At 36.6% G+C, this 22,927-nt stretch overlaps 1 protein-coding gene across 2 annotated transcripts in view; it reads left to right on the top strand.

Annotated features, from left to right (window-relative positions):
• Window positions 1-22,927, top strand: part of Sirt7 (sirtuin 7) — a 197,416-nt gene that overhangs the window by 128,415 nt on the left and 46,074 nt on the right. For both annotated transcript variants that reach the window (XM_067149238.2, XM_067149239.2), the window contains exon 5: window positions 20,722-20,958. In XM_067149238.2, coding sequence (XP_067005339.2) covers window positions 20,722-20,958 — 237 coding nt within the window. The remainder of the gene's footprint in view (window positions 1-20,721; window positions 20,959-22,927) is intronic.

Raw genomic sequence — 22,927 nt, 5'->3', positions numbered from 1 at the left:
AGCTCATCGTTGCCATAAGGCCTGTCTGTGTTGGTGCGAGGTAAAGCAACTTATTTGATTTACATTTAATATATAGGCTACTTATTGCGAACACAGGTATTTTTACATCTAATTCTGTATATATAATAGAATTGTAACTTTCAGAGAACTGTGGGAAAACCATAAGTTAGTATATAAAATTTGAGTTATGTCACTTCTTCTTCTTCTTCTCCTCCTCCTCCTCCTCCTCCTCCTCCTCCTTCTTCTTAACTATGTAAGTTTTGTACTGTAATGAAACAAGCATGTATAGTACTGCACAAGTACCTACTTTTTCCTGCATTTCACTTTTAACTTATTTGTTTTGTGTTATGTACTTACCGTGAATACAAATGAAATTTCCATGTTCTTTGAGATCATTTAAGAAAAGACTAGGCAAACAATTGATAGGGAATCTCCCACCTTGGCTACAGCTCTTAGTGCAGATCACCGATGATTGTGTGTACAGATATTTTTTCATGTAATTCTATATAGTTATTTAATAGAGTTGTCACTGTGGGGGAAAGGCTCTGTAACATCAATATTTGATGCAAAGAGGTGGCTGCAGGAGAAACCTGAATCTAAAATCTAGATGACTCCTAGGAAATCAGTTCATTGAACGAAGACCAGATGGCAGCAGCAAGCATTGAATGTTGTTGCTGCTGTCTTATCAGTTCACAGTACACAGATGCAATAGGAACGATGACTCTAATGTGCTGTAAATCGGATCACTGCATCGATTCAGTAACGTAAACAATGGAATCAAATGAATCAATTCAGTAAAATGAATCAAATGTACCATCACTAAACCAAACCAACCTCAATGATCACACACACCTGAAAAATTACCCCCCTTCAAATTCTGGTAAAACAACATTTCACGCTGTTTTTCTTCAGCTGTTAATTAATTCCACTGGAGGTTACCGTGCTGCTGGGGTATGCCTATCTGGACTACATTCTCTGAATTTAGGTAAGGGCATGCTGTGCTATTATGTTACTGTTACAGTCATTCAAAGTACTCTTTAATTCACTGCTGCACATTTAGTTCTTCAAAAAATCATTATTATGTATTTATTGTGTGCCTGATGTAAAGACAAAATAGGCTATAGCCATGTTGATGTATCATATCTCTCTCCAGAGCCGAGTCCCCCCCTCTGCCTTTTTTTACCTCCCCTACAGTCAGGTTTGTGTTAGCAAGCCACAATTGAGGCCAACAATCTAAAATCAGCCCTGCCACAGACACTGGAGATAACAGATGTGTGGAACCAGAGCTGTATTTAAATACAGCAAATTTATTCAAATCATGCGTCATTAACAAACTTTTAACATTCATATACTTGTCACACTTGTTCATAATATCGCCCATTTACAATAATTGACACAACATGAACAATATTGTATATATTTAATCTGTAGGTACTCCAAGTGCATATCTTCAGTTTTCTAGATTTTGAATTTTGTTCCAGTCACATATTTTCTGTGGAGAACATGGTCCCCTATTCCTCCACAGCCAGTAATCCACTTCGCACACGCAGTTATATAACTTCTGCCGTTTGGATCACATGACATGATAATGTCTTGTATTTTTCGTCAGTATGTTCGGTTTTCTTGGGACAAGATATTGCATGATAGTCTCACTTCTTTCTGTGGTGCAGTATTGCAGCCATTAAAGACATAAGCCTTGAAAATCTACAGCCTCATACCAGTAATTATGTTTACTCATGCACTCCATTATGATATGTTCCAATAGCATTTCTTCTACTGAAGGCTCATTACTGTGGCCCAGATTTTTATGTAATATCGAAGTGCAAAATTTGTACATAAAAATGTGTTAAATATCAAAGAAATATGTAATTAAATATAGTATTAATGCATTAAATTTGCAAAAATGTTCTTGTATTCCTTTTATTATGACTCGTGGTTATGATATGAAACAATAAATTGTTTTAAATGCCTCCATACTTTGGGACAAAGTTATTGTTATTGCTTTAGATAATTTACAGTCTACTGTTTTCTAATTTTGACTTGTTACTTGTAAGTAAACAAATTAAGGGCATAATCAAAATACTTCAGATATATAAAAAGTACATTAGGCACTGTAAATCGCGGAGTGTATGACCAATCCTTTGCCCGTTTCTCTACAAGGTCAGGTATGAAGTGAGATGAATCTTCGTAGTGAGTTTTTATGACTGGATGCCTATCCTGACATCAACCTTGCCAGAGGAGTTAATGAAATGTAATGAATGATATGATATATGATGGCAGAAAGGGATAGGATGAAACTTAGTACCGACCTATAGCCTACTCCTGTCAAATAGCATCAAGGGGTCTGCGAAACATTTTTCGACCAACAGACCTCAAACCGGCTAATCACGGTGTCATACCATATAGACTTGATCACTGTTCCCCCCAGAAAGTATGATAAAATGTCAATGTATTTCCCTCAGGGCATTAACAATATCAGACAGGTAAACATTAATAGCAGAATTGAACTATTTTAGTGTTATTATCAGGAACAAGACATAACAGAGCAATTTGAACTTCTAGTGTTCTACTGCTTGTTCATAATCATGTAACACCAGGAACCAGTTGGTTGTTATGCAGTGCCATTGGGTTTGCAACTTTAACGGAATCGAATGCTTGCATATGATTCCATGTTACTACAGACACCAATCGTGCACGACACTGTGATAATCGAGCTAAACATTTAAACCTCGATGTAATAGACACAATTATGGTGACAATAATGAAGATTTATCATTTACAGTATTTATGTTTTAATTTAGAACACCCATTGACTCAAATATTTATTAATATGATGTAATTTGCACGCATCTAGGTTATGTTAGCCAGGCGGTTTGTAAAAACGCAGGGCGGTGCGCCCATTAAAAGGGTCCTAGGGAGAACACTGCTTGATGCCTTAAAGATTATGGCTACCAGGTGTGCTGCACTGTAATTCGTTGGAATATTTTATACAATTTAATATTGTAGTTATGTCCTTATGTCCTAAAAATGAAAAATAAAAGTCACTAAATCAAGTTAATATTCTTTATATGTGCAAAAATGTTACATTCTGCAAATAATATATAAAATATATAATATTACTAGGAATACATACAAATAAGTAAAATGAAACCCAAGTATAACTATATCAGAAACAGAATATGTCGTCATTATTCAATTACTGGTATACGATAATAAGCAGCTCATTAAATGCTCATTTAGAATCCCTGCATAGTTTCTAAAACAATTTGAATATGATGACAACAACAACAGGGCAAGCAAGCACTAAAAATAAAGTACAGCTCATCATTAACCTAGTCAGGGCGGGAAGTGTGGCATGGCAGAACGATAGAGTACCGGTATGCAACAACTTGCATTCTATGCTAGAGTGGAGAGTGTTTTTGATTGATTTTGAAGTAAAGGAACTTGGTGCCTTCAATGCTTTATTGCATTTGTTATGTCTTCCTTATGCGATATCATATAACTTGATGACGAACATGACTGTTACAAGCTTCACAATTTTCAACAATACATAATCATCCGACCAATCAGAAATAGGCTCGGAAACTGCCAACTTTAATTAATGAAATAAATTTATAAAAATTAAAATTCTCTTCATAACATTTTGCCCCCTTGAAAGGAGGGAGTTCTTTCAACTAACTATCATATATATTCTTATCATACGCATTAATACAAAACTCTATACATACATATTTTTATGATATTGAAATTACTGTATATCTTTGATGAAAAATATCACAAAGTTAGAGATATCACAGGAAATCTTTAATTCAGTTCTCCTCGTCACTTGTCACCCCTGGGTGAAAGTTCCACTAGCCATCCAAACGGTGACAACCCTCACCTCACCATCTCGTCCAGGATGAATTTGAACTATCCCACCCCTAGGTCACTCTGGAGGAGGGATGTTGTCCTCTATTAACAGCACCAAAGAATCAACACCAATACGTCGATTGGTACCATGTCACTTAGCGCGTTTTTGTAATTCCTGCCATCTATGCATTTAGGGCAGTCACTCATGTGGCAGATACCCTATCTGTTGTTTTCCTAGCTCATTCTTAAATGATTGCAAAGAATTTAGAAATTTATTGAACGTCTCCCTTGGTAAATTATTCCAGTCCCTAACCCCCCTTCCTATAAATAAATATTTACCCCAATTTGTCCTCTTGGATTCCAACTTTATCTTCATATTGTGATCTTTCCTACTTTCAAAAACACCACTGAAACTTATTCATCTGCTAATGTCATTCCACGCCATCTCTCCACTGACAGCCGAGAACATACCACTTACAAGTGATAAAAATCATTGTTATCCGTATTGAAGATACTGAATGTAGGATGTTAAAAGGTTTGTTTTTTTCACCTATTCAATACATATAAATTTTATAATTTAGGAATTTATTGTAGATTCCACTTGAGACATGTTTCGCCCTTCATTGAGGGCATCATCAGTCAAAATATCACCTCAAGGTAAAAAATCAGGTAACTGGTTAGCAGTAGACATGTACAAATTAATACATATTATTAACAACATACAAAAATTAAGTATGGGAAATAGTTGCACAAAAGTGATGGTTGAACATGTAGGTTTATAGATGAAAGGTCAACACCAATGCCTAAAATTAACATAGTAGAGTTCTGCAGTGGTGCTCTGGAGAAACAGTTGACGCAATCATATGATAATAAAAAGTTAAAAATATTTACATTATAACAATTAAGGGAGAAAAGGTGTAGTGTTTGGCGTCAATATTTTTAATCTACAATTGATGTCAAAGGTTGGTAACTATACAGTATTTACATTGTTCTATTGAACAGTTGAGAAAAAGTTTTAAAAAAATATTTACATTTAACATTCAGCGTAAATGTTTGTAAATAAAAACTAATGTCAATGGTTGGTAACTATATAGTGATTACATTATCTAATTTAAATTCTCAACTATTCAATTAGATAATGTAATCACTATATAGTTACCAACCATTGACATTAGTTTTTATTTACAAACATTTACGCTGAATGTTAAATGTAAATATTTTTTAAAACTTTTTCTCAACTGTTCAATAGAACAATGTAAATACTGTATAGTTACCAACCTTTGATATCAATTGTAGGTTAAAAACATTGACGCCAAACACTACACCTTTTCTCCCTTAATTGTTATAATGTAAATATTTTTAACTTTTTATTATCATATGATTGCGTCAACTGTTTCTCCAGAGCACCACTGCAGAACTCTACTATGTTAATTTTAGGCATTGGTGCTGACCTTTCATCTATAAACCTACATGTTCAACCATCACTTTTGTGCAACTATTTCCCATACTTAATTTTTGTATGTTGTTAATAATATGTATTAATTTGTACATGTCTACTGCTAACCAGTTACCTGATTTTTTACCTTGAGGTGATATTTTGACTGATGATGCCCTCAATGAAGGGCGAAACATGTCTCAAGTGGAATCTACAATAAATTCCTAAATTATAAAATTTATATGTATTGAATAGGTGAAAAAAACAAACCTTTTAACATCCAACATACCACTTAGTCGAACAGCTCGTGTCCTTCCTCCCATGACTTCCCTCTTTATTTTGCCTGCTAGCGTCGGCTCATGCTCTCCTCCTGTCGTCCACTCGGCGTACAATTTACGTATGTTGTCCTTGAAAGGCTTGTTGAGGGAATCATCTAAGGGCTGTAGACAATGTGTGAGTCCACCAGGAATTATAAGATCAGTTTTCATTTCCTGAAGGTGTTTCTTCGTGTCTTCCACCAGTGTCCGCTGAAACTGTCCCACATTAGTATTGCTGGGCGTTGAAGCAGTGTCCCTGGCTGTGCTCTCCACACTGTACAGACCCAGTCCTGGACAAGAGTTGTATCCATCCATCCTTTCTCTTGAACCCGTACATGAATGCCTTTGGGAAACTTCGCTTTAGGTATTGTTTTTCTGTTGAAAATAACGTATGTTGCCAATTTTCTTCCGTCTGTGGTTATTGCTAGCATGACACCCAGTTGTACATACAAGCACACGAGATTCTCCCTTCTCGTTGATGGTGTTGTTGCGTGGAATGTCGAAGTTTATTGGGGTTTGATCCGCATTGCCAATTTGGGATAAGAGGTAATTGTTTTTCTTCCACATTGCTATCACATGGCGATGAAAATGTATGATTTTGTCGCTGAAATCGCTTGGCATCTTTGGCAGAGAGATGTTCGCCTTCACAGACACAATCCCTTTCATCTCACGAGTCTACAGATCCAACGCTGGCTCACTTTCAGATCCAAACCGCTGATTCCTCCTTTAGTCACTAGTTCGAGCCATTGCTTCGTAACTCTGTAACGTAATGAAGCAACTCATCTTCCAGCTCAAGAAACCAGCTTTTGGCCCTCTGAATGCCTTTCGTATTCGTTTAGTGGTTTCTAGAGCAGCTTTCTGTTTACGCCATTAGCAAACATTAAACTCGGTCACATTGAATTCTCCACCAGCAGCTCTGTTACTATGTTCTTCAGCATATTTTTTCACTTTGAGTTTAAACCCACGCGTATAACTCCCATGTTTTCTCCACAACAATCAACCTACAGAAGAAAACATTTTTTTTAAAGTCTGCTTTTAGTCGCATCGACACAGAAGATTTTATGGCGATGATGGGATAGGAAAGGACTAGGAGTGCGAAGGAAGCGGTCGTGATCTTAATTAAGGTACAGCCCCAGTATTTGTCTGGTGTGAAAATGGGAAACAACGAAAAAAACATTTTCAGGGCTGCCGACATTGGGGTTCGAACCCAATATCTCCCGGATGCAAGGTCACAGCTGCGCACCCCTAACCGCATGGCCAACTCGCTTGGTCAAGAACGCTTAACTGATAAACAAGAATACCTTGTCGCTAATGTTCTGGGCTGTGGTGATTTTGATACTTCAGGTTGTAGTGTTTTATCACCGTGATTCCTGATAGCTGTATTTTGTTCTGAAATTGAAGTATCAGGGACGGAAGGCATATCTGCATCTCCATTACGCTCGTAGTGTGCTCCTGAGGTGGAAAGTTGGTGCTGTTCTTCATAATCTGTTTCTGTTGTCACTGCTGAAGAGTAATCTTCCTTATAAAATACAGTATTTGTGGGTTGAATGGCTCAGCACACACACCTACTAACACAAATACTTACCTCGTGGACTGGTCGGAACAGTCTAAAAACAGCCCGGAGCTGGACTTGTAGCTCATCAATCAATGATAGGAACAAAAAGGTGATAACCCACACCCCCAAATAAAAGAATGGGATCAAAAACATACATTTATTAACATAAGTAGGAATTCAAATAAAAACATCAAGTGAACAAAAATGAAGAGGGGATACAGAAAAGAGATTACTTACGTATCACAGACGTAAGGGCTTTAAAACGTGCAGTTGTGTTTCCCATAATAAGTGTGGAATAAGTGAGGAAACGTTGTGAATTGCAATTACAACTAAAATTAGAACATACCTCTTTCTTGGCGGCCTAATGAATTATTTGGAACGAAACATCTCTTTTACCAAAGCGAGAAGTTGGATACATACAATGAAAGCAAACATTTACTTTCTTAAATCATACAAACAAGCATTCGGTAATACCAGACACAAGTTCAAATCGTATCTTATTTTAAAAGGCGTGGTTCACAACAATCACCTCTAAGGATCCGCATCCCCAGACAATAAAGAAAAGAACACCGAGAAGATGGCCTGGCAAGAAACAAAAAAGGACAAGATATGAAAGATGAGAGGTGCCATAGTTACGAGATAGTTAAATGTATCCAACAATGAAAAAGGTGAAATGGGGAGCAAATCTTTAAAATAAACAATCAAACCAGCATGTAAGCTGAGAACACAAACAAATAAAAAGAAAAATAAGGGCAGTGTTAAATAGACACCTGTGAGATACGGAAAAATAACATGTATTCAAACAAATAGATCCACGCCAACTCACTCACGCATGATGTAGAGACCAAATGTGTGCAGGGCAAAATTATTGTTACTATCAAGACACGTTACGAGAAAACTTGTACTGCATGATAAATAAGATCACTGGCCCACGATCTTGATTAAAACTTACCGGGTCGTAACCCAAGGATCGCCGCATAATAGATAGGCTTTATCCAGAATCCATGCTAGATGACATATTCATATCGCCTCTCCTTGGGCGAACATGAATTACACAACATTAGTGTTAATGCAACATCAACACAAGTTCAGCCAGCCATAACTACAGAGAAAACATTGCATAGGGTCTCAATTCAGAACAACAGGCAAACACACAGAGCTATTTTCCGTTCCCACATATTGAATAATTTGTACGAAAAACAAACGCACACAAGAGAAGCAAATAAAGCCTACAGCAAATGAAAATTAAAAAACCTGTAGAACAGTGTCTCAGTACACGAGATCAGCATAACTATGGCAAACCAAAAATGAAAATAAATATTTTACATCCCGAAGAATAGAATCAAAATCATTGACTCTGAGCAGAGTAAACTCTTTCAAGATTAAAAATATTGTGTCCACCTATTCAATACAAATATATATTTTACTGGTTAAATGGTTAAATTCTACATGAATTAAACACACCAGTTAGGGACATGTTTCGCCCTAGTTATGGGCACCTTCAGCCTATATTAAACTTAAGGTGAAGAATTAAAACTATAACATTGGAACTTATAGTAAACAAACTTAATACTAAATACAATTATCTTATGCTATTTATATAGTTTTACAATATGTGCATTAACTTTGCCAGAATTTATGAACAATGAATTAACTTATTTTATTATGACTAGACTTCCAATTGTGGATTGGATTGATCACAGTGTGAATTGGGGTTTCTCAAATTGTATTGACTAGAATTTATCACTGCGTGAGTTGGGGTTTCTTCAACTGTTATGGTCGCCTGAGTTGTAAGAACTTTTACAAAACCAGAAGCTTGGTTAAAATCATTTAAAATTCAATTTAAAGTCCACATGTAGTTGGAATTAATTCCATTCCAATGGAGACAACATTTGGGCCAAAAATAAATGAACCTTATATAATTGTAAATTTAGGAGGGCTTTTTCATTCCAATGGAGACAACTTTGGGCCAAAAATAAATGAACCTTATATAATTGTAAATTTAGGAGGGCTTTCTTTTTGTATATGGCTTTAATTTCATTTCTTATCCAAATCTCATTGACCTTATTCTGAATTCTATTCTTATTGGTTATACCCTTCCTCTGCATGGGTTTTAGAAATTTTGGTACCAAGTTTTGTTCTGCCAGAATTTATGAACAATGAATTAACTTATTTTATAATGACTAGACTTCCAATTGTGGATTGGATTGATCCAGTCTGAATTAGGGTTTTTCAAATTGTCTGTCTGTCTGTTAGGTCATCAGCCCAGAGGCTGGTTGGATCCTCAAATAGCACCACCAAAGGCTATGCAGCTATAGGAAAACTGCAAAAACCAATGGCAGAGCCCAAATGAGGCATACAAGGCAAGATGAGGAGTGAGGTAGTTTGCCATTGCTTTCCTCACTGGACCAGAAGGTGCCACTGCAGCAGGACTGATCCTATGAGCAACACCTTTCCTAACACTCGGACACTAGTTGTGCCCCAAATGTCATTACTCAGCACCACCCATACCCCAGCAGCTTCCATATTGTCACAGCCATGGATGAGACTAGGACTTTGGTGGAAGCTACACTTTGCTCTAGCCTGTGCCAAGAGACTGATACAAAAATACTGCATCCATCAAGAAATGGCAACAGGCGATTTCAAATTGTATTGACTAGAATTTATCACTGCATGAGTTGGGGTTTCTTCAGCTGATATGGTCGCCTGAGTCGTAAGAATTTTAACAATACCGGAACCTTGGTTAAAGTCGTTCATGTTAGGGTTTGAAACAGTTTGAATATTCCTTTAGAAAGAAGCATGGTTATGTTTTAAGATTAAAGTGTGTAAGTAGGATACATATTGTTGATTTCATTCATTGCTTATCGGATAAAAATATTTCGAAAATTCCGTTATTCTTGTTGATAAACTTCCCATTGGTGCATATTCAATCTGGGAGGAATATGAGTTGTCTGTAACTGGATAAGAGAAAAAACAGGGAATTAGAATGATGAATGTGGAACCCAATACAAGTTACTTGTAACTTGATAGCCAACCAGGCAAATTATCGTTTAAACAGATATTTGAATCTTAAGGTCAAAATAGGCAATTTAACAAAAGATATAGCTTATTTAAAACAATGTCTGGAACAAAAATTGGTACCAAAGTTTCTAAAACCCACGCAGAGGAAGGGTTTAACCAATACGAATAGAATTCAGAACAAGGTCAACAAGATTAGGATAAGAAATGAAATTAAAGCAGCATACAAAAAGAAAGCCCTCTTAAATTTACAATTATATAAGGTTCATTTATTTTTGGCCCAAATGTTGTCTCCGTTGGAATGGAATTCATTCCAACTACATGTGGACTACAAAGTGAATATTGCATTAGAAAGGAAGCAAGCAACACTCAATAAAAAACTCTCTCAATTAATACAATCTAAGATACGATCTCCCACACATAACAAGGTTTCACAAAGACCAGCATCCCCACATGTTAACACGTCCACAGCAGTCAATTTGACAAACGTTCAGTTCTCTCAGGAAGAAATTGGGATATTGGATAACGGCCTAAAGTATAATTGGCCTAGCCGAAATAAAACTACCGACATCATCAATATAGTAGCAGAGGTAGAAACCGGTATTTTGAAATTCCCCATTGAGATTCAAAACGATGTTAGATACGAAGTAAAAAAGAAATTACCTAAACTGGCCCAAGAGTTAAATGTTAATTTTGATTTCAATCATAAAAAACAAATTCAGAAATTAAAAACAAAAATAGACAATAATATTATTGTTACTAAGGCAGATAAAGGAGGTTCCACAGTCCTACTAGACAAACAATTTTACACTCAAAAAAACAGAAGAATTTTTTGAATAATACAAGTTATTCAATAGTTAACAAAGATCCCACTGTAAGAATTCAGCAAAATTTAAAAACTTTAGTAAAATGTTCTAATTTTCTTTTCAACGAACAAGAGCAACAAACACTTTTCAACATGAACCCCAGTATCCCTACCGCCAGAGCTTTACCTAAGATACATAAGAAGGACACCCCAATGCGTCCCATTATAAATTGCAGGAATAGCCCTACCTATAAAGTATCAAAATTCACTCATAGGTTTTGAAGAAAACATTATATTTTCAACAATAAATCTCCCTTAAAAAATTCAATTAATTTGTGCGAAGTATTAAAGAAATTTGAACTGCAGCCCAACCATATTTTATGTTCTTTCGATGTCACAAACTGTTTCCAAGCATTCCTACTAAAGAAACCATTAAAATTATCCATGACAACATTAATAAACACAGCGGCCTCAGTAAACTGGAAATTGAAGAATTCATGAAGTTATTGAGTTTCATTGTAAACAATAATTACTTCTCCTTTGTAAATATTATCAGTAGAAAGGCTTAGCTATGGGCGACCCTCTTTCTGGCATTCTAGCAGATATTTACATGGACTATATAGAACATACAAAAATTTCACAAATAAAGGGCATTAGTTTGTGGCTAAGATTTGTTGACGATACTTTCATAATCATCAATAAGGACATTACTAACAGTCATAGTCTCACTGAACGAAATAGATCCTAACGTCAAATTCACCAAAGAAGATGAGGTCAACAATTCTTTAAATTTTTTAGATTTAACAATTACACGCTTGAATAACACTTTTGAATTTCAAATTTTTAGGAAACCTACTCATTTACCCATAACTATTAAAGATTCGTCCTTACATCCTAAGACCCAAAAACTAGCTGCCTATCATAGTCTAATATATAGGGCACTAAAAATTCCTCTTTCGCCAAAAAGTTTGGAAACAGAACTAAATTACATAAGACAGTTAGTTCGGTAAAATGGCTTTAAAGTAAATGTTATCAATCGGTTAATTAAAAAGATCAAAATTAGGTTATCGTCCAACCTAGTCCCAGAGAAACCAAAGACAAACAGCTACACCACCCTTACGTATAATAGCCCGGCTATCCATCATATCACTAATATTTTAAAAAATCACAGCGTCAACATAGCCTTCAAGACAATAAATAATAATCAGAACATATTCCTCAACCACAGTAGAGTCAATATTAACAACAACATTTACTCAAGGTCAGGTGTTTATAGGTTAAAATGTGCCCAACGTGAGTTCACATATTTTGGACAAACCGGTAGGAGCTTTTACACGAGGTATCTGAAACATTACAATGCTTCCAAGCATAATAAGTATTCGGCCATGAGCCAGCATATGACTGAAACCGGCCATAAGTTCACCTCAATAGAAAATGATTTGACGGTCATTAAAAGCCTAAGGAAAGGGAAATTATTGAACGAAACAGAAAACTTGTACATTTATTTGGATCAAATTTATAACAAAAATTATTATTTATTATTTTTTTTTTTGCGAGGGGCTTTACGTCGCACCAACACAGATCAGTCTTATGGCGACGATAATAATAATCTTAACAATGTCATCGATAACAAAAATCCGTTATATGAAACAACTCCGAGGTTAATCCAAGCTGTAAATCAGAATAAAGTTCCCAGTATGTTTAAATCACAGAACGCATGCGCTCCAATAGCCACACCTAATGCAACAATACAGACGCACGATTTGAAACCCACGCCCCCTTCCCCACCACGCTCCACCCCTCTGCTACAGCATCAATACTACACTAGGAGCAGCAAGCTTAGCCGTTCAGACACAACCAGAACAATTGGTCCCAGCTAACGTCAACAAGACAAGTAAGTTCATACGATAAACACTCACTCTACATTTATTACCGTATTGGGTTCCACATTCATCATTCTAATTCCTCGTTTTTTCTCTTATCCAGTTACAGACAACTCATATTTCTCCCAGATTGAATATGCATCAGTGGGAAGTTTATCAACAAGAATGACGGAATTTTCGAAATATTTTTATCCGATAAGCAGTGAATGAAATCAACAATATGTAATCCTACTTACACACTTTAATCTTAAAACATAACCATGCTTCTTTCTAGAGGAATATTCAAACTGTTTCAAACCCTAACATGAACAACTTTAACCAAGGTTCCGGTATTGTTAAAATTCTTACGACTCAAGCGACCATATCAGCTGAAGAAACCCCAACTCACGCAGTGATAAATTCTAGTCAATACAATTTGAGAAACCCTAATTCACGCTGTGATCAATCCAATCCACAATTGGAAGTCTAGTCATTATAAAATAAGTTAATTCATTGTTCATAAATTCTGGCAGAACAAAACTTGGTACCAAAATTTCTAAAACTCACGCAGAGGAGGGGTATAACCAATACGATTAGAATTCAGAATAAGGTCAACGAGATTTGGATAAGAAATGAAATTAAAGCAACGTACAAAAAGAAAGCCCTCGTAAATTTACAATTATATAAGGTTTATTTATTTTTAGCCCAAAGTTGTCTCCGTTGGAATGAAAAAGCCCTCCTAAATTTACAATTATATAAGGTTCATTTATTTTTGGCCCAAATGTTGTCTCCGTTGGAATGGAATTAATTCCAACTACATGTGGACTTCAAATTGAATTTTAAACGATTTTAACCAAGGTTCCGGTTTTGTAAAAGTTCTTACAACTCAGGCGACCGTAACAGTTGAAGAAACCCCAACTCACGCAGTGATAAATTCTAGTCAATACAATTTGAGAAACCCCAATTCACACTGTGATCAATCCAATCCACAATTGGAAGTCTAGTCATAATAAAATAAGTTAATTCATTGTTCATAAATTCTGGCAAAGTTAATGCACATATTGTAAAACTATGTAAATAGCTTAAGACAATTGTATTTAGTATTAAGTTAATTTACTATAAGTTCCAATGTTATAGTTTCAGTTCTTGACCTTAAGTTTAATATAGGCTGAAGATGCCCATAACTAGGGCAAAACATGTCCCTAACCACTAAAAATATATATTTGTATTGAATAGGTGGACACAATATTTTTAATCTTGAAAGAGTTTACTTATTGTATCTTCAATACGGAACAAAATGAGATTAGTTACTTGTAATCTGAGCAGAGTGTCACATAGGGTGGATGATAAATCCATTTGATAAACCACATAAAATCTAGTGCAATCATTTTATAGCTTAATGTTTCCACCTTCCTCGCATCAGACATTGCTGTCTCTCGCAGAAAGCGGAAGGCAAAGAATGCCACGAGAGAAATGCTTCATCAGATATTGATGGCATGAGACACCATCTGTCAAAGAGAAGCTAAAGATACATCATTTTTGGGAATATTACAAATTGATACGTTCGAGACATTGCTGCGAAAGCGACGTCAGAATAGTGCAACACATGAACAATACTTCATACCAGTCCCGTCTGTCTTCCGTTGATAATTTCTCTGTATTTCTATAATTAGCATAAGAATATGGATGATGAAATGTAGCCTATGCCTGGCGTGAGGTAAGATGACAAATTTGTCAACTTGCCCCAGGCTGCTTAGGAAGCAGTTTGCCCTTATAATCGACAGGTATCTTATAATCAAGATTCAGTTAACACCGTAGTAAGTTGGAAATACATTGATATTTAAAGAAAATAAAACAGTTAATTTGTATTGTGAGCACACTAGTAGTAGAAGCTTCCTGCACATACCTCAGATATTTTAGTGCTACTGCGCCAAATAGACAACACCCTACCACTGCTTATCTTAGACTGAAAGGAATTTCCTTCTATGTGCAAGTTGTACGTGTGAGATATCGAGCCCAAGGTCACATGGGAGCCAACTTAGTAAACAGAATATTACAAAAGTTATGGTCGGTTTGTGTCATCTTGCCCCGGTTTCCCCTACTTATCCCTTGTCTTGACAATTAGTTGAAATATCAACATATTTGGAATTTCAGAAGTATTCCTTGTTAGCAATTATTTATTGTTAAATGTCCTCATAACATTTGTGTGAATGTAACTTCTTTTTTTGCCTGTTGATGTTGTTTTCAGTAATTAACAGCAATTTTCATTCTGTTAGGGTGTTGTAGAAAAAAATTTGTACAAATAAGTAGTATTGTAGTGTAGTAGTAGCTTATATTAATTACCTTGTTGTTGTGTGATCTTTGTGAACTATCCTAGACAATATTTATTTCCTTTCATTTTTATATCCAATATTTCTTTCCTTTCTTTTTTATTTGCACAGAATAAATTATTTTATTTTTCCTTCCCATTATTCTGTAAATAATGGCTACGCAGTGCAAGTGTAGGAACTGTGGGTGTGGCCAGGAATTAAGTAGTATGAGGGAGGAGTTGTAGAGTTTGAGGGAGATAATTAGGGTTCTCTCAGAGGACAGGAAGGAAAGTAGGCCTCCCTCAAATAATGTACAGGATAGAGTAGGTGTAAAGGAGGGATGGGAAGGAAATGGGGGAATTGTAGAAGACAGGTGGTCTAATGTTTTAAGGAGAAGAAGATTGGAGGCTAAGGGCTCTGTTCAGGATCAGACTTCGGGACAGGTGTCTGTGAGAAATCGGTACGAGTCACTGCAGGTAGAACAACCGAGGAACAGGGAACTGTAGCTGAGATGTGTGCAAGTAGGAGGAAGGGAAAATGTTGGAGAGGGAAATGTAGTGTAGTGGAAAGGAAAAGGCAGGTTGAACAGGGTCATGGGAGGGAGAAAAGGGAGGAGGAAGTAGCTTCTGCAGCAGTGAGAGAAGACAGGGCTGACCAGTAGGGGGGGTTTCAAATGAGGTGGGTAGGGTTGAGGCTCTGGTTATGGGGGACTCCATTGTTAGACATTTGGGATAAGTGTGTGGAGGAAAGGGAACCAGGGTAGAGTGTTATCCAGGAATTAAGTTGAGGTAGATTTTGAGGAAAGTAGAAGAGAAAGAAGAGGGAAAGGAGAAGGTGGTAGTGTTTCACATTGTTACTAACAACGTAAGGCAAGCAGGTATAAGTACCAACATAGTTGGGTATGTGTGGGATCTGGTAAATGCAGCACAGATGAAGTTTAAGGAAGCGGAGATTTTTATCAATGGAATACTGTGTAGCAGGGATACTGACTAGAAGGTGATTGGGGATTTAAATGAGACTATGGAGTGGGTATGTGCGAAACTGGGAGTGAGATTTCTAGATCCTAAAGAGTGGGTAGGAGACAGGAATCTACGTTCAGATGGTCTTCACTTAAACCGCAGTGGTACATATGTTAGGAAACTTGTTTAGAAGGGTTATAGGCAGGTACATTCAGGGAAACGGGGTGGCTTAGGGGGCGTTGATAAGGGAAAAGGGAACTGGAAATCAAGTAGAGATGAGATAAAAACGTTAGTGCTCAACTGTAGAAGCATTGTAAACAAAGGAATCAAATTAAGTTATTTAATAGATATATATTTACCAGATATTGAAATAGGAGTTGAATCATGGCTGAGAAATGATGTAATGGATGCAGAAATATTCTCACGGAACTGGAGTGTGTATCGTAGAAATAGGATAGGAATGGTAAGAGGGGGAGTATTCATTCTGTTGAAAGAAGAATTTGTAAGCTACGAAAAAGTTAAGGATGAAAAGCCTGAAATTCTGGGTGTAAGGCTCATCTCTAAAGATACTAGGCAACTTGATGTCTTTGGAGTGTACAGACTGGGAAAGGGTAGCGCTGACGCTGATTCAGAATTATTTGATAAGGTAATCAGTTATGTTGGAAATGATATGGAAAGGAATGTGATAGTAGCAGGTGATCTCAATTTATCAAATGTTAATTGGGAAGGTAATGCGAATGACAGGAAGCATGAACAACAAATGGCAAATAAGTTAATATGGGAAGGGCTGCTGATTCAGAAAATGATGGAACCAACTAGAGGGAGGAATATTTTGGATGTGGTGCTGATAAAACCAGATGAGCTCTACAGAGAAACCGAAGTAATAGATGGTATTAGTGATCACGAAGCTGTTTTTGTCGTAGTTAAAAATAAATGTGAAAGAAAGGAAGGTATTAAAATTAGGACTATTAGGCAGTACCATATGGCTGATATAAGAGGCATGAGGGAGTTTAAAAAAAGTAACTATGATTGCTGGAAAATGGTAAATAAAAATGTAAACAGACTCTGGGATAGGTTTAAAGCAATTGTTGAGGAATGCGAAAATAGGTTTGTACCTTAAAGGTGGTAAGGAATGGTAAAGATCCACTATACTATAACAGAGAAGTAAAGAGACTAAGAAGGAAATGCAGGTTGGAATGAAATAGAGTTAGAAATGGTTATGGAACTGAAGAGAAATTGAAGGAACTTACTAGGAAATTGAATCTAACAAAGAGGTCAGCTAAGTATAACATGACGGCAAGCATAATTGGTGGCCATACAAATTTTAATGAAAAATAGAAGGGTATGTATAGGTACTTTAAGGCAGAAGCAGGTTCAAAGAAGGACATTCTAGGAATCATTAATAAACAAGGGGAGTGTGTATGGGAGGATCTTCAAAAGTCAGAAGTATTCAGTCAGCAGTATGTAAAGATTGTTGGTTACAAGGATAATGTCCAGATAGGGGAGGTGAGTAATACTAAAGAAGTATTAAAATTTACCTATGATAACAATGACATTGACAGTAAGATACAAAAGTTGAAAACTAGTAAAGCAGCTGGAATTGATAAGATTTCTGGGGATATACTAAAGGCAATGGGTTGGAATAGAGTACCATATCTGAAATGCTTATTTGATTATTGTTTGGTTGAATGAGCTATACCAAATGAATGGAGAGTTGCTATAGTAGCCCCTGTGTATAAAGGAAAGGGTGATAGACATAAAGCTGAAAATTACAGGCCAGTCAGTTTGACATGCATTATATGTTAGGCTTGGGAAAGCATTCTTTCTGATTATATTAGACATGTTTGCGAAATTAATAACTGGTTTGACAGAAGGCAGTTTGGATTTAGGAAAGGTTATTCCGCTGAAGCTTAGCTTGTAGGATTTCAGCAAGATATAGCAGATATCCTGGATTCAGGAGACCAAATGGACTGTATTGTGATTGACCTATCTAAGGCATTTGATAGGTTAAATCATGGAAGACTACTGGCAAAAATGAGTGCTATTGGACTAAAAAAAAAAAAGGGGGGGTGACTGAATGGATGGCTATATTTCTAGAAAATAAATCTCAGAGAATTAGAGTAGGCGAAGCTTTATGTGACCCTGTAATAATTAACAGGGGAATTCCTCAAGGCAGTATTATTGGACCCTTATGTTATCTTATATACAGGGTGAAGCGAAATTCGCGCACTCGGGCATCGCAGTGCGACTCCTCACATGCCAGCAATAAAAAAAAATCTCTCTCTCAAAAGTTCGTCCTGCGAGTATATCCGGCAGAAAAACAATGTTGAAGAGTGGCAATCTGGCAACGCTGTAACCACATGTAGGGCAACTACCTCTGTCAGCACATACTAGTCGTGCTGTACAGTTGGTGCAGTGGATAGAGCTTTGGGTTAACATGCAGGATGTCGAGGGGTCGATCCTCGGTTGAGGCGTATGCTTTTTATTTCGTAGATGTAGTCCAGGTGGTATGGTATCTGGCATCTTAATCGTTAACAGTGATTGCTGCGGGTCCTCTGGAAACCATTTGTACTTACATACTACAATCCTAGAAATGGAGAAACAATCGTTTTCATTTGTCAGCTTTGAAAGACGCCCTTTTCACGTCATGGACGTGAATTTATTCGCTGTTGACTGTTAAGATGCCAGATACCATACCACCTGGACTACATTTACAAAATAAAAAAAACATACGCCTCAACCCAGGATCAACCCCTTGACCTCCTGCATGCAACCCAAAACTCTATCCACTGCACCAACTCTACAACACCCGCAGTGAGAGCTGACAGAGGTAGTTACCCCACACGTTGTTACAGTGTTGCCAGATTGCCATTCTTCAACGTCCTTTTTCTGCCGGATATACTCGCAGGACGAACTTTTCTGAGAGACATTTTTTTATTGCTGGCATGTGAGGAGTCGCGCTGCGACGCCCGAGTGCGCAAATTTCGCTTCACCCTGTATATCAGTTATATGTGTAAAGAAGTGGAATCAGAGATAAGGCTGTTTGCAGATGATGTTATTCTGTACAGGGTAATAAATAAGTTACAAGATTGTGAGCGGCTGCAGGGTGACCTCGATAGTGTTGTGAGATGGACGGTGGGCAATGGTATGATGATAAACGGAGTTAGAAGTCAGGTTGTGAGTTTCACAAATAGGAAATGTCCTCTCAGTTTTAATTACTGCGTTGATGGGGTGAAAGTTCCTTTTCGGGATCATTATAAGTACTTAGGTGTTCATATAAGAAAAGATCTTCATTGGGGTAATCACACAGATATGATTGTTAATAAAGGGTTCAGATCTCTGGACATGGTTATGAGGGTATTTAGGGGTTGTAGTAAGGATGTAAAGGAGAGGGCATATAAGTCTCTGGTAAGACCCCAACTAGAGTATGGTTCCAGTGTATGGGAACCTCACCAGGATTACCTGATTCAAGATCTGGAAAAAATCCAAAGAAAAGCAGCTCGATTTGTTCTGGGTGATTTCCGACAAAAGAGTAGTGTTACAAAAATGTTGCAAAGTTTGGGCTGGGAAGACTTGGGAGAAAGGAGACAACCTGTTCGATTAAGTGGTATGTTCTGAGCTGTCAGTGGAGAGATGGCGTGGGAGAACATCAGTAGACAAATAAGTTTGAGTGGTGTCTTTAAAAGTAGGAAAGATCACAATATGAAGATAAAGTTGGAATTCAAGAGGACAAATTGGGGCGAATATTCGTTTATAGGAAGGGGAGTTAGGAATTGGAATAACTTACCAAGGGAATTGTTCAATAATTTTCCAATTTCTTTGCAATCATTTAAGAAAAGGCTAGGAAAACAGCAGATAGGGAATCTGCCACCTGGGCGACTGCCCTAAATGCAGATCAGTAGTGATTTACTGATTTTGATTGAATCAACAGATGCTGACATGGTGAGCAATATCAAGCCACTAATGTTTAGAATGCAAATCTTCCACAATATTGTTTGTATGCTATAAACCAGTAATTTCAGGTTGAGGTACATTTTCATGTTTCTGATGGAAATTTTAGTGTAACTATTCACCTAAAATACTTCCTCTTCATGAATGCCCAGTTATATACGAAGCTTCAACATAGGAAGCAAGTTCTAATATATCTTCCTGAAAATTGTCATTCAATCAATCCCAAGCCAATAATTTCCAGTTATATACAAAGCTTCATCATAGGAAGCAAGTTCTAATATATCTTCCTGAAAATTGTCATTCAACCAATCCCATGCCAGTTAGGAGATCTTCCATTCGGGCGAAGGGTAATTCCAAATTTTCCTGAGTTTCATGTTGCAGGTTGGATGGTCTGTGTGTGAGTCTCTTAGATATTTATTTACAGTGTTCCTCCAAATATCTTGAGTAAAATTATACAAGCAGCCAGGCTTGAAATGAGTATGTTTATCTTTGTTTTGTATGCCACTTAGTTTTTCTGGGGAAATTTCACTCTTGTTACAGAGATTTTTCTTAGCCAGTGCAGTGTATGCTAATTGTTGATGTTAGAAGTTAAAGGCAAAATAATTGTGTTGAAATACTCTTTACTGACATAATTATTCTGTAAAATATTCTTTCTGTATAGGTGTGCCAAAATTGCAAGCCAACTCGTGAATATTTGAGACTATTTGATGTCACAGAGAATACAGCCCGTTACAGCCATCGTACAATGCGACATTGCTACGCTTGTGATAAACCTTTAGTCGACACTATAGTTCACTTTGGTGAACGTGGCACATTAAAATGGCCTCTTAATTGGCCTGCTGCTTGTGAAGCTGCTGACAAGGCTGATGTTATCTTATGTATTGGCTCCAGTCTCAAGGTAAGAAGTCTGCCCTGTTAAATCATGATTTTACTCTTTTTTTGGAGTTTTTGATAGTAAATTTTTGAGTGTATAAAGAAGAATAAAAAGTCACAAATATATACTCTCAGATATTTTAGATAGGGTGCTGTATCAAAAATATTTAATTTTTATTTGAATTAGTTCTAAAATTGAGTTACTCTTAGTAAAATTTAGAGGTTTGCTCTGCCATCTAGTAGGCCTGGAGAAAAAGAAACATTAAAATTGATGAGCAAACAGCCCGATGGCATCGAATTAACATGTCTGCGTATGGTACCCGTGTCCATATGATTTTTCAATGCTATTTTTAAAAAAATTTTATTGGTGTTATTTCAGGTCAACTGTTAACTATAAATGCAGTTCTGTTTCAGTTGTTGTTTTATTTATTTATTTTACGCCCACATTGGAGCACTAAAATCAATCTGTATACAGTCAAGTCATGAATATTGGTTACAAATTTGGTTGATATTTCTTCTTTTGTTCCCAGAAATGTTTCATTCTCTCTGACCTGGCTGCCCGTTCTTCGTCAGTTATGTTGTACTGTTTGCGTGTATAGGTCTTCAGTTTTAGTCTCACGTCGTTATTTCTCAGGATCCTCTTCTCTTCTCTGTTTTCAATTTGTTGAACTGTCAAGCCTAATTCATTTAAATCTTCTTGGACTTCTTTGAACCAGTGATTTTTAGTTTTACTATTCCAAAAGTAGTTGAATAAATGTTTGAGTGTCCTAGTCTCTGGTAGTCGTGATGTGTGACAGTAAAAAAGCAACTCTTCTTTTCCGCATTGTATCTATTATAGACTCAGTCTCCTGGTATACAACTTCATTAGGTAGTAATCGCCATTGTCCATCTACTTGGTGGTTTTTGTTTAGAATTGTTCTAATGATTCGTCTATCTATTTTCTGTAATTTATCTCTAGTTGATTTCGTATTCGAATTGCATAAGGTTTCACTAACATAGGTTGCTTCAGGCTTAATAACGGAGTTGTAGTATTAAAATTTTGCATTTATCGAGAGAAATTTCTTCTTATAGGTTGGCCAAGTAATGTGTTGAGCTTGTTTTAATTTGGCAATTCTATTTTCAACTGATATTTTCTCTTTTAAGTTCCAAGTTATAATCTCTCCAACATATTTAATTTTATTAACAACCTTAATTTGTTTGTTATTAGTCAGTGTGACAGGTGATGTTTCCACTTTGAAGGACGGCATCATTTCCGTCTTTTCAAAGGAGATTTGTAACCCAATTTTTGCTGCTATTCGTTCTAATTCTTCAGTCTGGAGTTAGGCTCTTCCACACTACTTGCAAGTATCGCAAGGTCATCTGCAAATGCTAGACAATTGAGTTTGATATTTTTGCCAATCTTGATGTTTGGCTGACATTTCTTAGACCATTCTCGCACAACTTTCTCCAATGCACAGTTAAACAGTATTGGTGAGAGACCATCCCCCTGTCGAAGTTCAGTCCGGATTTCAAATGATTCAGACAACTCTTAGAATTTAACTTTTACTCTAGTGTTCTTGAGGGTAACGTCAACGAGATTAATGAGTTTCTGGTGTAACCCAAATTCTTTAAGGATTTTAAGTAATAACTCATGATGAATACTGTCATATGCTTTCTTGAAGTCAACAAAAGTGATAACTAGCTTTTTGTTTCTCATTCTTTGATGGTTCATAATCCACATAAGACTAACGATTTGGTCAGGGCAACTTCCCCCCTCATACTCTCCAAGTTTTTGGTCGAGCTGTTCTTGAATTCTCGTGAGGATAATTCTAGACAGGATCTTATATGTGATATCAAGTAGAGAGATCCCTCGGTAATTATTTGGATCCAGTCTATCCCCCTTTTTGTGTATTGGATGAATTATATCTGTATTCCATTCTGCAGGCAGTTTTTCAGAGTCCCATATGTCTATGATGTGTTTGTGTAGGTTTTGAAGTGTTTGGTTATTTGCATTC

Source organism: Anabrus simplex, chromosome 6 (genome assembly GCF_040414725.1).
Source record: "Anabrus simplex isolate iqAnaSimp1 chromosome 6, ASM4041472v1, whole genome shotgun sequence".
NCBI lineage: Eukaryota > Metazoa > Arthropoda > Insecta > Orthoptera > Tettigoniidae > Anabrus > Anabrus simplex.
Note: the sequence above shows the minus strand (reverse complement) of the source record. Positions and strands in the feature narration are given on the sequence as shown.